We start from the raw sequence: 16,571 nt of genomic DNA on the forward strand, positions 1-16,571 counted from the left end.
AATAATAATTATTATTATTCTCTTTCTAAATACCCTCACCCTCAGCGACAACCTGTGATTAGCCCCAGGCGACCTTAACTGGAATGTTAATTCAAAACATTCTTAGTTTGGGAATACGGTACAGAACATATATACTGAGTGATCACTGAATTATGACTATCTACCTAATACCGAACTGGGCCACCATTCCCACTGATAACAGTCGCTATTCGCCTAGGCTTTGACTCCAATAGATGTCTGAACACTTCCGTAGGGATCTGCAACTATGTTGCCCTCATGGCTTTCCACAGTGTCAGATGACGATTGCGTGTCCATACGCCTGATTTCCCGTTAAAAACATCCCACATGAGATCAGTTAGATTGAAGTCAAGCGAATTTGGTGGCCAACATAGACGGGTGATACCTTGAATGTGTTCATCGAGCCACTCGTGCACAGTGCAGTCCCGATGACATCGGGTATGTCGTATGTGTTGCTACTTTGCAATCCATCTTCCCCACTGCTGGCATCATTCCCTCGCTCCTTGTATAATTCTCTATAGTAGTTTTCTGCTATTTGAATTATGCCTTCTCTGCTGTTTATAAGTACACCATCGCTATTCTTCATTTTCAGTATCATTTGTCTTTTTGTATTACTGCTCATGGCTGCTGATTTAAATCCTTTGTTTTCCCTTAATGCTTGTTCTATTTTTCTTGTGTTGAATCTTCTTATGCCCTCTCTGAGTCTCTTTCTAATGGCTTTGCATAACTCAGTATACTCAAATTTCTTCTTGTCAGGGTTTATCTTGCTCTTCATTTTTCGCCTTCGGTTCATCATATCAAGTGTTTCTTGACTAATATTTTCTTCTTTGGATTTCTTTTTCCCTATAGGTTTCTTGGGCTTTATCACTTTCAGAAAGTTGTAATATTCCTCGTCGATATCTTGGTCCTGAGCAGTCTGCAGAAGCTCAAACTTGTTTTTAAGTTCTAGTACATACTGCTTCTTCTCCTGTTCTGTTATCTCAAAGAGCTTTGTATTATTTACTCGAGTCAGTTTTTTCCTTTCCTTTCCTATATCAATATCAAGTGTACATCTTACCATTCTGTGTTCACTTTCAACATTTACCATATTCAGGACGGTAACATCATTCACAATATATCTGTTAGTGAGGATGAAGTCGATTTCATTAGTTGTTAATCCATTTGGACTCTTCCATGTCCACTTTCTGTTCACCCTTTTCTTGAAAAAAGTGTTCATTACTGACAATCCTTGAGATTCTGCAAATTCCATAAGTCTTTCACCTCTTTTATTTCTTTCACCAATTCCAAAATTTCCTATAGTTCCTCTTTCTGCGCTGTTTTGTCTTTTTCCAACCTTAGCATTGAAGTCCCCCATAATAATAGTGTAGTGAGTTTTCTGCTCATCTAAAAGACTCTCAATTTCGGTGTATATTTCTTCAATCTCTTCATCATCATGGCTCGATGTTGGTGCATAAATCATTATAACCTTTAGCTTGTACCTCTTAGAAATCTTGAGTATTAGTCTTGACACCCTTGGTGATGTACTTTTGAATTCCAAAATGTTGTTTTTTAAATCTTTATGGACTAGAAACCCAACTCCACCTTCCCTTCTTTTACTGTTTTCATTGGTGTACAACAGATTTCCATTTGATAAACTTATAAGTGATTCATTTCTTCTTGTTTCAGCCAAACCGATGATATTTCAATTCACATTTTCTAATTCCTTTTCCAGCTCTAATATCCTGTCTTCACCGATGAGTGATCTTACGTTGTAACAGGCCAAGTTCAGTTTCCGTGCGTGGCAGCCTGGTAGTACCCAGAGATTCTTAGCGCCCTCTGCTTCCACTCTGATCCTCTCGCTGCTGTAAGAGGGGAAGTGAAAGCTGCTGGGGTCTGAGGGCCATTTGTTTTGTCGTGCTGTCATATGCTGGAGGGTTTGATCTTTTCCTCTTCACGCTGACCAGGCGTCTTGCAGCGAACCACTCTACACGTTCGTTGCCACCTAAGTGACGTAACAGGGCTTACCATCGAGTAGGTGTGCATGAGTGGATTTTAGGGAGGCAGGCCAACCGGACTTCTCCTAAATCTTCTGTAGTAGAAAGATATATCGATCGCCATATCGATCCCTTTCAGTGATATTTGCGGGGTAATACCGTGTGCCAACCACTCGACAGATTAGCTGACGTCCAGAATCTCAGATGAGACTGAATCCACTGTCATCAGTAAAGACTACTTTAAGTAAAGATTTTGTAGTTGTAACCTTTAGAAATAGAGTGTTGGTCCTTAAGTTTTGCACACCAGTGTATATTATATCTTTGAATAGTACCAGCAGGTACTATTTAACACGATAGTATGGATTCCAAGCCTTACATGTAAGGTAACTGAGATTCATTCAAGAATTAAAATCAGACCATTCCTTACTGTACGTCGAAAAAGGAAACCCCCATTCCTTCTTCCAACGTAATCTTGAACCTACCCACTCATATAATTGAGATGCTCACAAAGATTAGCCGCCAAACAGATGTCTAATTCTTCAACATCCAAATCCTTATTGTTGTTCAAAATACTCTCACCCTGAATGACAAACTAACCTATGATTAGCTTCAGGAGACCTCAACCGGAGTTTTAATTCAAAACATTCTTAGAGTGTGAGTATGACCTTCTACCTAATACCGCGCTGGGCCACCGTCCCACGAATAACAGTTCGACTCCAATAGATGTCTGAACACGTCAGGCTGATACCGTGATTCTGTTCCTCGAGCCACTCGTGCACAGTGCAGGGCTTATTATTGCCTAGGAAGATCCCGTTTTGACATGGCAGGGTGAACATGGTCTCCTAAGAGGTGCCAATAGCGTCACAAGTAGGTCCATACGCGCCAGGGATTCCAGTTGTTATCAGCAAAACATTGTCTATTTTAAATGACCACCGCCACATGCCTGGATCCATGGATTCCCGTGGTTTGCGAAACACGCAAAGGTATCAGTCGGCGTGTTGCACCAGGTATAAGAACCCATCAGGCCAGTTCACTCGTTTTCAGTCCTCCTGTGTCCAATCAGTGTGTTGCTGACACAACAGCATTCGCCTTCGACGATGATCAATTGTGAGGAGAGGGTGTCTCTTGGATCGTAATTCTTAAAGCTGTAATTCTTTAAGAAATTAAAGGCAGGTTGCACTCCACTTAGGTTTTAGTGTTCATTATTTTCATCAATTTCCGACCCGAGTTTCGGGACAAAAAAACAATTCTACGCTTAACTGAAACCGACAAACTCAGCGACGTTGTGAAAAGAACCATTAAAATTCCACGCGTCATTCGAATTGAATTCGGTGTATGAAGGACGGTGATTATATCCACCCTGCAACCGGTGAGGCTCTGTCTAGTTACTATTCCGGTTACTGAATTCAAATTAAGATGCAAAAGTTAACATTCAGAATCTGTGGCTGAAGCATTCCAAAATACCAAGTGCATACTCTCTCTCTCTCTCTCTCTCTCTCTCTCTCTCTCTCTCTCTCTCTCTCTCTAGTAGAGTTAACCGGGTTTTCTCAACTGGTGCGTCGCCACATTTTGAATTGAAATGCAGTTCTATGCTTTATCAATAGTTCCGGATGTCATCTGTAATGGTGTGCTCGCTAACACAGAATTCGCTGTTTCAAATATGAATTGCAGTCTTGTCTAATAGCTTTGTAAAGTTTTAATCAAATTGCAAAGATGAGAGCAATGTTCTTTTATTAAGTCTAGAAGAATGCTTGAATATTTGAGATTGCCTTTATTAGTACAGAAAATAATAAAATCTAAAACATGCACAAACCATAAATTTAGAATCAGCTGCTCAACATCACAACGCATTGATCGATGTCGGAGTAGATTTCCAAACAGAACTGGAACTGCCGTCATTAATCTTCTAAAAGGTCAACGTATCTTCGGAGTGTCAAAGGAAGTTCAAGCTTCTGAATACCATCTGGAAGACTCCAGTTTTTATGCAGGGTACGTCTTATGGCACATCTGCAAAGATGAGTTAGCTCGGATGGACTGCAACATCGTCGTTTCAGAAGGGGTACCCATTCGATGGTCCTATCGAGGATGGTCATAGCAGGGAAATCCTTGGGAATTAAGGGTTGCGGGGACCCGATGACACTTTGTAAAGTTGCTACTGATATCTGAGGAGCAATGCGAAGAAGATACATCACACAGGCTGCCCTTTCTTGGAAATGGTGCCGCTGTTGCATTTCAGGGTCGTTATCATCTCTGAAAATGAGCTTCTCCAAGTAATACAAAATAAGGTAGCACAGATGTTTTTCTAAACTTTTCGAATTTCCCTTAAAGCTGTTTGCATTGAAATTTGCCCCAAGCCTTAATAACAACAGAATCAAGTCTAACCTCCAATTTAAAGAGCTAAATGAGAACAATCGGGATTTACCATGACAGATCGCATCGATGAATCGCGCCCCTCTGCCAAATACCAGCCTGTTTGCATTAGCAACACGATTAAAATAGGACACGGGGGACTCCTGCACGCTCCTTTCGTCTGGTAAATCGTGTCCAGGCCATGCCCACATATAACGAATTTTTCCAGGATAAAGCAGTTCTTGATCGGAAAGTCTCTCGAAGCGATCGCATTCATATAAACTGACAAGGACTTGTCCGACCAACTGCATGTCGTCAACGTTTTTCCAAAAGCAAACCTTAGCGGGAGTGTAAACGAGATCTTTCAATTCGTAGTCATCGAATTCTATACGCATCTCCTCCTTCCACGTGTTGTACAAGTTGACAAAAGTCCAGATGTTCCGCTCGTGAGTTTGCGAGTTTTCATTCACCTCTGGAGAATTCAAGAGAGCGTTTATCGCCAATTGAGTCTCTTCCTCTAATGTCCAATTTACGCTCTGCAGCGAGCGTAAGTTGTACCTGGGAAGTTTAGCCATTTCTGAACTCGTTGAATGTTTTGTATTACCATTTTATTTGTTTAAATGGTTTTGTTTAAAACAATGAGATTCATTTTTGCCATCGTGACAGTTATCAATTCCTCAACAATTACGAACAATAATACCCATCTTCACCAAATATTCTACTCGGAATTCTCGTAAGTACAGTGTTGATAAAATAAAGTATCCCTATGTAGAGGGCTCTGGAATTAGTTTCAAGGCTGTACTGAAGAGAAATTTGGTACAAAAAAGGGGAAAAAAATAGTTACAAGATTTGTCACTATATGGCGCTGTGGCAATACAAATCACTTGAACAGTGCTACAATTGTTCAATGTGTACTCCATTTTGGCCAACAACAGTTTCCATTCAAGAACAGCATTTTCTACAGGAGAACGTAACATGTCAACTGGGATAGCCAGCACATGATGTCTAATTCTGTCCTTCAGATCTGCCAGAGTTTGACATCCTTCCCGACACTTGGTTCTTCAAAAAACCCCACAACCAGAAGTCGCATGGGGTGAGGTTTGGTGATCAGGGTGGTCAAGATGTCTGGAAACAACGGCTGATGACCCGTTCGTCTGTAAAATGTTGCCTTCGCAATCTGTGGACACAACGGTGTATGTCGAGTGGTGCACCATCTTGCATGAATATGGTATCCTGAAGTCACCCACGTTGTTGCAGCTCTGGTATTGCGAAATTTGCCAACATTTCATAATATCGGTGTCCAGTGACGGAACAGGTACGGGGTCCAGTCGGTGTTACCTGTTCAAAAAAATATGGCGCAATCATGAATGGGGCCGTAAATCCACACCACGCTGTCACTTTTGGAGAATGCCAAACCTCTTGAATAACTCGAGGGTTTTCTGTTGCCCAAATGCGACAGTTGTGCGTATTCACTTGTCCATTTAAGCAGAAGTGGGCTTCACCACTCCAAAGGATGTTCCATGGCCAAGTGATATCCACTACGACATGTCCACTTCACGTGGACATGTCGTATTCATTGTAAGGCCAGTGGCACACTTGCGCTGCCACAGGGATATTGACTCGATAAATCCACGACAGCCATAGCCACATATTCAACACGAGAGGAGTCCACTCGTTTTCGACCTCTACCTGGTTGAACACCACGATGTCCTGTCGCTTAAAATTTCGCAATCATTTTGCGGCAGCACAAACAGTCGTAGGTCCACGTGGGCCTTATGCGCTTCTGACGCCGGAATTGTCTGATAGCCACAGGTGCAACGTTGCTGTTCTGATAGCACAGTGCCTTCAGTAATAGCGCCTTTTCCTGCAATGTTGTTGGCATTGCTGCTGTAGTGCAGGGAAACATCTACTGAATGATTTTGAAGAGACTGCTTTGCTTTTATACAGTACAGCTGTGTAGTGGCGCTGTGGCAATAACTTACGATTATGCAAATAACGTAAGTTATTTGCATAATCGTAACTAAGATAGTTACGCACCATAGAGTGGCGCAGCGCCATACAGTGACAAATTTTGTAACTATTTTTTTTTTTCCCCAATAAGTGGCGAGCGCATTCTTTATTCTACCTGTTGTCCAAATTTCTCTTCAGTACGAACCTTAGAACTCGCTCCAGAGCCCTCTACATAGGGATACTTTAATTTTAACAACCCTGTACTTTCTCCGGTCAAAAAGTAATTTTATTTTTCTTTCTGTACTATCCGGAAAATGCACAAACTGGCTAAAAAATTCGAGCCTTTGTATTAAGACAATCACAGAGAGAAGAAATGCAAAAATAAATGACAATAAATGCAAACAGAATCAAAGAAAACCATAGCGTGGTGTGATGGCATTTTGCTTCGTTGAGTATGAAGACAGCACAGCTGTTCGACTGCAGTAACCTGAAGTCAGAAACTGGAAACCGCGTGATCTGTCAGACTTTGAAAAAGGTGTTATCGTAGGTGCAAATTTATCAGGAGACGTGATTCAAGAAACGAAAGACATAACTGGTTTCTCAAAAGCATCCATTTCAGAGGTTTCATGACTGGAGAGTAAGCGGTTCTTCCACATCTCGAAGGCGTAAATGTGGTACAAAAACAATACTTTGTGAGCAAATCCGTCGTATTCTAAGCAGGATGTACGCAATAATAGGCCATCCAGTGTAAAGCAAAAAAAATTTGTGAATTCACCCCGCCCCAAAACTACCCTATCTCAATCAGCATTAGCCTGAGCATTAGAAGAGGCATGTGGTGCAAGAAAGCAATATTAGACATCATTGGCCTTATCATATGCAAGAGGATAATGACCTCCTTATTCCTGCTAGAAAAATTCCTTATATTATGGATAAGTCCCCGTGACCTGCTCTGCAGCATCTCTGCATATATTATCAGATAAACGCGTATTTGTATTACCCTTGCATCCCAAACTAGAATTTTCAATGATACTGCCAAAAACCCTTGCATTACCTTTGTTTAAATATATCCCGTCTATACTTCCTTCTGGGAGGATTTGAAGACTAAAGTGCAGTCTTGCACCTTTCTACCTAGTTAATACGATTTGCCAACAACAGATGTGTTGGACAAGTGGAACAACTTTGGGGTAAAGTTCTCTTCTTCGGCGAAAGTAACTTAGGCTCACTTGAGCCCCCTAAAGCTTCAGCAGAGAGGCTCTTTATTCTTAGTGTTTTCCTAATCACTAGACTATTTCATCGTCTATTTCTAAGCAGAGTCACGGCAGGAAGGCTTAATTCCCTCGACCTACGAATTAGATGAGCAATTAAAAAATGGCTGAGACTAACCAAGGATGTTGTATCCCCTTATTTGTAAGCAGACTTCTCCTTGGGAGTTTGGGGATTCCTTCCCCTAGGTGGTTATCGCAATCCTAAGGAGGGGACATCAGGGAAGACTCCAATACTATGTTTCGTTTCTCATCAGAAATATTGCCAGTCTTCCCTTCATGAAGAGTGACTTGAACTCTAACAGGACATTACAAATAGGAGTCAGTTAGAGATACTCTAAACCAAAACTTAAAGAAAGATCGCGGTCCCTCCTTCACAGGTCATATGATGGCCATGCTCTCGAACAGTCACCTAAAGTGCCGGCTCAGCATCAGTGGGTTGGAGATGGAACCAGGCTGCTGTCAGATCATACATTTATTGCTCTGATTAATCCTCCGTACCCTCTGCAGAACATCAAGAGGACGATCTAACGATCAGAATTGTAGCACATGGTGTGTAGCAATGAAAACTCTGGCCCACATCGCTCTAAGGATACATAGGTCCCATGTCACCCGAGTTAAACCATGATTCTGTAGTCAAATATAGTAAACAATAGACTAAGTCGGAAAGAGTGGTTGATTCTGATGGAGCCACGATATAATACCCAAGATGGGCTACGTAAACCAGACCGTGTGGGGTCTGGGGGGGAGAAGAGCCTATCCATTGGACATACATATCGTGTCCTCAGGTTAGCATCTAGAAATTTCCCACTGATTGAAACGTCGATATTATGACATGAATAATAGTCTCAACCAAGTAATTAAAGAAGAATTTGGATTAATTCCCTTTGTATCTACTATCACTGTTTCATATAGGGGAGGGTGTCGTGCTTGACATCAACTTCCCTCCCATTGTCCATGGGGTTAACTACAACATATTTGAAAATAATTTCTATCCGAGTTCTTCAGGGAACGTTTGATTGTTGGCGGGTTCATCAGCAGATGACTTCTATGAAATGATGAACGTGTCACGCTGGTGTTGAAATCGCACATTTGTAAAAGTGCCATTGCCTTATTCATGGGAATACGATGAATGTACTGTAATACCTGCAACATAAATGAGTAATGACGAACCCCAGTGATGTGCAACAAACAAAACGAACAGCAATAATACAGAGTAAAACGGCAATAGTATTATTCAGAACGGGAATTGCACATGTAACCCAGTTGTTTATTCACTTTTTTTATTTTTTTAATTAGTGGGTTCAATATCCGGCTACAAAGGAACTGTGACATATTCATTTAGTTTGTTAGCTACCTGAGTAGGATCATCAACAGTTGAACCAGCGATATCAAGTCGTGCTTACGATTTTCGAGTGCGGAGAAATGAAAAAAACTAAAGTGGTTTTGAAACGTCCAGTTCCAAAGTTAAACTGTTTTGTTCCTGAAAGTTGCAGAAATGGTGTAAGGTTCATAGAAAGAAAAATCACCGTTTCTGTGTATTGAGGCATTCTCGAGCATTATCTGAGCTCGTAAATTGCTCATGATGCAACACTATACTCATCCAACAAGGTTGAGGTCTCTCACTTTCAACAGTCCGCTTGGGTTTCCAATTTCCATGTCGTTGGACGGAGTACGAAGGTTCAGTTCTGTGATCAGCAGACTTGACACCAATGGACTTATTTTGGTGGAATTTCTTTTAAGGGACGGTAGTAGTAGTTGTATAGGCAAATGATGCATGAAAGCAAGCTTACAAAATATTCCATCCATATTTCAAGAATTTGTAATTCTTCCTTGAGTCCACTTTCACTAAAAAAAAAAAAAAAAAAAAAACAGATGGAAGCCTTTTCTAATAATCAACAACCAACTGCCTGAAGATAAACCTCCGCACATCTATCCTGCAATGACTCCTCCTCAACTTTAATTTATGCACCCTCATGTGTGTAGTCTGAGCAAGTGGAAGAATGCCATTAACATTCAACTTACTCAAAGAATTTAAGGCGTTAAACAGCTCAATCAGATCTCCCCCACCCCAGTACCTTGTCTTGCAGTTCACTTCTGCAGTTTGCAGAAGTGAACTCTCTCTAGGTAAGACTACTCTTTTATTTCACCAGACTGGTTGCCCTACTAATCTACATCCTTCTTAAAGTGAGGCCTCCGGGCCTGTATACAGTACTGAAGATGCGGCTTAACCATGGCCTTGTACAAAGGGATAATCACTTTCCTATCCTTCTAGCACAATTCCTGTATATCATTGACAAAATTGCATGAGCTGTCCTGGCAGCATGTATCCACTTCTCAGAGAATTTCATGTCTCAATGCACAATTGCCCGCAGGTCTTTTTCATTCTTGGCTACCCTGACTGTAGTACCTACAATTGATAAGTTACTCTCGGATTACTGCTACCCATGTACAATACCTTGCATTTGTCAATTCTTAAACTTGAACTGCCATTTCTCATCCCATCGACTTAATTTTCATCGATCTTGTTGCAGTAGCTCACACTGATGCCTGTCTTTAACCACATTGACAACATTTGTGGATAGTTGAATGGGAGAAGACAGAGGCTTGTTACACAGACAGAGAATCGTAAGTATTTCCAGAGAAGGTTTAGGCATTCCAAGCGCATCCTTTATACACGTGGTCGTCAGGTGGAAATGGGTTAAGAAACGATAAAACTGTGGGTACAGTCAACCCTCCGCCCTGAACAGGAACAACATCCTCCACTCCCTGTAGCGGCCATCACAGATAAGGCCAGGACCGGGCTTGCGCATTTTAAGGTCTAGAGGGACATGATTATGAAAGCAATAAACAGCCTTACCAGTAAACCTACTGTTATTCCCAATCTATTTCCACTCTTTATTCTGAAAATATGTGAATGACCTGTTACCTTACATCTTCATCAGCATTCTCGAGATTGGTATCACACCGACAATTTGGAATGTCTATCATGCATTACCAGTTCCAAAAACAAAGAAACAAACCGAGAGATCCCAACGGCTACAGAGCAATCACTATTTCCTCTAGGCTGCTAAAAGTGTTTGAAGAAACAATACAGCGCATCTTAGTCGATCCCTGGTTAAACGGGTGACCACAACATCTTCATACTGTTATTTCTAAGAAGTCTATAAGCTGTCTAATCTATTAAAGACCAGCTGGGCAATCCAAAAAGCCCTAAACTCTAAGAAACAACTTGAAATGTTATTCTTGGACATACAAGCAGCTTTCGACACACTCAACACAGAGCTAGTTAAAAATTTGAAGCATTATTTCAGAATCGAAGGTAACCTTCTTGCTGTTCTCAATCAGCTTCTCATCAACAGATAGAGTTTTATGACCACCAGGACCTCTCTCGGCACCCCACAAGGGGGAGTTCTTTCATCTTCCTAGCAATATCTGCATCAATGTCTTTCTATACGTTAACATAATTTTCCTCCTAGTGATATTTATTCGGCCAATGGGAGAAGAGGGGTGCGGGTTACATTATAATACGCAAAAAATACTAAAATTCGTAAAATACTTTTGATTTACAACAGTAAAACAAGCTCCTGTTTAAGCGTGTTCATGCTAGATAAACCTTGTGCACGCGCTTTGTTATCTAGCATGACCACGCGGTACCATTCTTGATTTCCATATGTAACGTATTTATGTATTCATAGCTGAAGGGACACACACAGTATCGAAAGCTTCTGCAAGTATTTTATTTTATTTTATTAAAAAAAGCGAGCGCAGCCGCCTAGTGATTATTAATAAATATAGAGAACAACAATGGGTCCAGCACTGAACCCTGGGACTGCACTAATAATATTAGTCCACGAAGAGCAGTTACAAGTGATAACCACTCTCTGTCTTCTTCCACTTAATCATCTTCTTATCCCAAGCAGTAACTGGCCCCTAATACCATATTGTGTGGCATTAAGGGCAAGTTACTGCTATGGATAAGGGGTGGAAGAAACGTATTATTATCAAAGCAGTCCATTTTAAAGAGTTATATATCATCAAAGTGAATACCACAACGGAGTTGAACTGACATTCAGTAGCCTCCCTACCTAAGACACAATACATGTCCACTAATGTTCAAAGCGTAATGATTCCTTGGAACTGTTGTAGAGCGACCTTTAGAAAATCATGGCACCACCTCTGGATCTGTACTGGATTTCTGCTAGAAATCATATCGAAACATTGTAACTGTTCCTTCCACTGCAACTTTGGATTTGCACTAATTTTCTTCCCAAAGAATGTTTCCTCTGAGTGAAAATAATAAGTTAATATTATGTATCAAATGTGTGAAGTTACTTTTGACTTACCCTGTACATACATACACGCAGTCCACTCCAGTTTAACCCGCAACAAGTTTTAAATGATCTTCGTTATATGCTCACCTCGTATAAAGCCGTTGAAGTAGAAGAAAAGCTATTTATGTCTCTAACTCTAAGCTGGCGTTTGAGCCTTCCCTCTACTACAAATATCCGCCTCGCACTTTATAAGAGTTATGAGTAAACTCATCTTTTCGGTCTACAAAGAGAAACCTACCAGAATGGGAAGCATGCCACTATTAGCTACTGATGGATTGCATGTTTTAAGCGCCAAAGCATCTAAGGTTATGAGGTGTCAGTACAGTGTGTCTATAAACTGCGTGTATTTTGTGGTCTGGGATTTTATCTCCAGTTTGCTGGAAGAAAACATCCGATCTTTTGGACCTAAAATCAATGCAACGTTTGATGAGACTGACTAACTCAGCCACCTTCTGAAAAAAAAAAAAACATTAAAATTTCTCGCGGCGAAGCTCACCAATGAGATTTAAAGAACACCTCGGTCCTAACTTTGTATAGTCTGAGTTTTCTGGCAGGTACAGAAAATGTTGTTGTTGTTATAGAAACAATTTTCTTTATAGGCATTAACTAACAGTATTACCAAATAACTATATATGTGGTTATTGTCTATCTTCATATTTTCAAAATAGCGTATTAGAGAGCAGATTAAAAAAAAAAATAAGAACCATAATAAGTTTATCTTGAAAAAAGAACCCCCATTCCTCCTTCCACCTACCCGTACAATTAAACTGCTCACAGAGATTAGCTGCCAAACAGATATCTAATCCTACAACGTCCAAATCCTTGTAGTGGCAGGATTTTGTTGTAGTAGGATTTTAGGAGCATTGGCGACTACGGCCATATTGTTCCGTGTATATTGTCTGTGAATTGCATGTGTTCTGAGGTCGATTTTCTGTTTGCTGGACAATAAACAAGAGTTTCTGGGCGAAACATCCATGCTTTCCTTGCCTGAGACAGACTAACTCAACCACGTTGTGAAAAAAGCCCATAAAACTTCCTCACATAATCGACGGGACTGGAACTCACGTCTGGTCTCCTAAGATATGTCAAAAAAAACCAAATTATGATATAAGAAGAAGAAGAAGAACTCTTTATTGCATACAAAACGCACATGCCGTACGCAATACCCTTCACGGCTGCAAGCCAGAGGTTTACAGTAAAGGCTAATACAAGGTTACAAAGTCTAATACAAGGTTAGAGGATCTCCCGTAAATGATTACATCTACCAAAATATTTATTTTGTCAGTAAATTGCGTTTGTTTTGTTGATCAGAAAAAATCCAAGTTTCTGGGGAAAACCTTGCTATCTTCGCCTGAGAACGACTATCTCAGCCACAGAGTGAAAAAAGCCCACTCACGTTCCTCGCGTTATCGACAGGATACGAACCCGGGCCTTTTCCATCGGGTGTGGGAAGGAGGAAGACGATGCCACTGTGCTACTGCGCAGACCCTAAAAGATGCAAGTAACTTCACCTGCAAGACGTAGGTCCATGCACAAGGGAATCCTAGTTCTTGCCAGTAAAACATTCCCCAAATTAAACAATCACCACTACATGCCTAGATCCATGGACTACTGTGGTGTGCGAAGCACACGAAGGGGTCAGTTGGTGTGTTGCATCAGATATATGGATCCATCCAACCAGCATACTCGTTTCCGTTCAACCAGCATGTTGTTGACACCCACAGAATTCGCCGACGACGATGATCAGCGGTGAGGAGAGGTTGTCGCTTCGGTCATCTGCTCTGGACCCTCATACGTCTGATTGTGCGGCGTATTATCATTCTAGATATTGTTCTTGCATTCCCCATATTGTATCGCGATATCAGCTGTTGCACGGTGACCTGCCGTCTAGCCCGTACAACACACTGCACCCTTCGCTCACCACAAACATCCCAGAGGAGTTGGTTTGACTGGACACCATTCTTCACGACAGCACGGAGGCGGCTAAAATAAAACTTTCTGCAATCCAGTATAAACATCCCCCTTGTAACTTGAAATTATGGCCCCTTGTTGTAGAATCATTTATAACCGTGAAAATTTCGTTCTCATTCATTTTTCTTATGCCTCTCAGAGCCTTAAACACCTCAATCCAGTCTCCTCTGAGGTGTCTAGTTTCTAAGCTGTGCAACCCGCATATTCAAAGTCTTTCCTCATATGGACACGTTTTGCCGATCTCACCAGGGGAGTTACCAGTCTTTGTACCCTTTCAAGAAGCTCGATGCCTTTCTTTGGGTGTGGTCCCCATACTTAAACACAGTATTCCAAGTGTGGTCTAACAATAGCCTTAAATAATGGGATTATCACGCCCCTATCTCTACTTGCAAAAGTTCGATAGATCATCGATAGGACACCATGGGCCGTCTCATAAGGATGTGCCGTTTCCGATAAGGATGAACCCGACGCACGAACTATCACAGTCATGCCCTAGTTAATCTTATTAAATAATTTAATAACAAATGTAAAATTATTTAAAACTTAAAATTTAAACTTTATCTGATGTTTTCTAATGGCTACTTTATTTGTTAAGTAATTCAACACCGAATCTTTCCAAATAGGAAATGTGTAATAAAATTAACAATTTTGTCAAAATCAAGTCACCACAATTTACCAGTTCTGCTGTCTTTACAGTCACTGAATAAGAGGTACAGAAAGTATCAAGAAACATCTGGGAATAATCTGTAATTCTTTAAGAAATTAAAGGCAGATTACACTCCACTTTGGTTTAAGTGTTCATTATTTCATTAATTTCCAACCCGAGTTTCGGGGAAAAAAAAAACAATGCTGCACTTAACTGAAACCGACTAACTCAGCCACATTGTGAAAAAAATCCATAAAAGTCCATCGATTCATTGAAGGGATTCCAACTTAATCCGGTGTGGGATTAAGTTCGAATTTCGAGAGTGTGGAATGGAATGAACTCCATTCCACACTCTCCCGGTCACTGAATCCAAATTAAGAAGGAAAAGTGAACATTCGGAATCTGTGGCTGAAGCCTTGGGTCCTTGGCGAATCCAAAGGTTCGTTCTGGTGGAAGTCGACAAAATTCCGAGCGCGTGCTCTCTCTCTTGTAGAGGTACTCAGAAATTCTCAACCTGTGGGCGCGACATTTTGAATTCAAATGCATATCTGATCATTATCAATAATCCCCGATGCCATGTATAATGATGTCCTCGCTAACAAAGAAGTTGCCCATACAGATCTCAAATGCGATCTTGTCCAATAGCTTTATAACAGTTTTAAACAAAATATAAGGATGTGAGCATTGTTCTTTTGTTAAGGCTAGAAGGATGGTTGAATATTTCAGATTGCTTTTATTAGTACAAAAAAATCAAAAAATCTAAAACATGCACAAACCATAAATTTAGAATCAGCTGCTCTTCATCACAACACATCGATCGATGTCGGATTATCCAAACAAAAGTGGAACCGCAGTCTTCTTCTTCTAGAAGATTAATCTTCTAGAAGGTCAACGTATCTGAGGAGTGTCAAAGGAAGGTCAAGCTTCGGTATACCATCTGGAAGACTCCAGTTTTTATGCAGGACTTCTCTTATGGCACATCTACAAAGGTGGGTTAGCTCAGATGGACTGAAACATCGTGGTTTCAGCATCGGAACCCATTTGAAGGTCACATCAAGGACGTTCATAACGGTTTTGTCACTGATGACACTTTGTAAAGTTTCTACTCTGAGCTGAGGAATAACGCGAAGAAGGTACTTCACAAATATCGCCCTTTCTTGGAAATTGTGGCGTCGTTGCACTTCTAAGTGCCTAAAATCGCTGAAAATGGTTTCCGGCATGCAATACAAGTGGAACACAAGTCTTTCCACAATTTCCCAATTTGTCTTAAATTTTGAATTGAAATTGGCTCCAAGCCTTAATAACAGCAGAATCAAGTCTAATCTAAAATTTAGGATGGTACGTTGAAACAATTCGGGTTGGCCATGAGAAATCGCATCGATGAATCGTTCCCCGCTGCCAAATACCAGCCTGTTTGCATTAGCAGCACGATGAAAATAGGACACGGGAGACTCTTGCACGCTCCTTTCGTTAGGTACGTCGTGTCCAGGCCATGCCCAGAAATAATGGATAAATCCAGGATAATGCAGTTCTTGAAAGGAAAGATCGTCGAAGCGATCGCAATTGTACAAACACACCAGGACTTCTCCGACCAACAGCATGTCGCCAACGTTCTTCCAAAAGCAAACCTTAGCGGGAGTGTAAATGAGCTTTTGAATTTCAAAGTCTTCGCATTTTACACGCGTTTCTTTCTGCCACGTTTTGATTAAATTGAGAAGAGTCCGAACGTTTTGCTCGAGGATCTGTGTGTGCTCATTCGCCTCTGCAGAATTCAAGAGAGCGTTTTCGGCCAATTGAATTTCTTCTTTTAACTTCGTACTCTGCCTCGGGCGAAAGTCGTATTTTGGACGTTTAGCCATTCCTGAATTTAGTGAATATTTTGAACTATCATTCCAGTTGTTTAAGTGTTATTGTTTAAAACAATGGAATTTATTTTTACCATCGTGACAGTTATCAATCCCCCAACAATTACGTACAATAATACCCACCTTCACCAAAAATATTCTGCACAAAATGCTCGTAAATACTTTTACACGTCAAAAACTAATTTTACCTTCTTAGGAACCTT

General features: G+C 40.9%; 2 protein-coding genes across 2 annotated transcripts; both read right to left on the reverse strand.

The window, feature by feature from the left end:
- Positions 1–3,889: 3,889 nt before the first annotated feature.
- LOC150090360 (uncharacterized) lies at positions 3,890–4,915 on the reverse strand. The gene has a single exon (XM_090390283.1). It carries the CDS (start codon positions 4,913–4,915, stop codon positions 3,890–3,892), a length of 1,026 nt encoding a protein of 341 aa, XP_090246409.1.
- A 10,460-nt stretch (positions 4,916–15,375) lies between these two features.
- Positions 15,376–16,362, reverse strand: LOC150090361 (uncharacterized). The gene has a single exon (XM_090390284.1). The coding sequence runs from the start codon at positions 16,360–16,362 to the stop codon at positions 15,376–15,378; it is 987 nt and encodes a 328-aa protein (XP_090246410.1).
- Positions 16,363–16,571: the final 209 nt, after the last annotated feature.

Source organism: Mastigoproctus giganteus, chromosome 2, assembly GCF_048544385.1.
Source record: "Mastigoproctus giganteus isolate SK-2022 chromosome 2, ASM4854438v1, whole genome shotgun sequence".
NCBI classification, from domain to species: Eukaryota; Metazoa; Arthropoda; class Arachnida; order Uropygi; family Thelyphonidae; genus Mastigoproctus; species Mastigoproctus giganteus.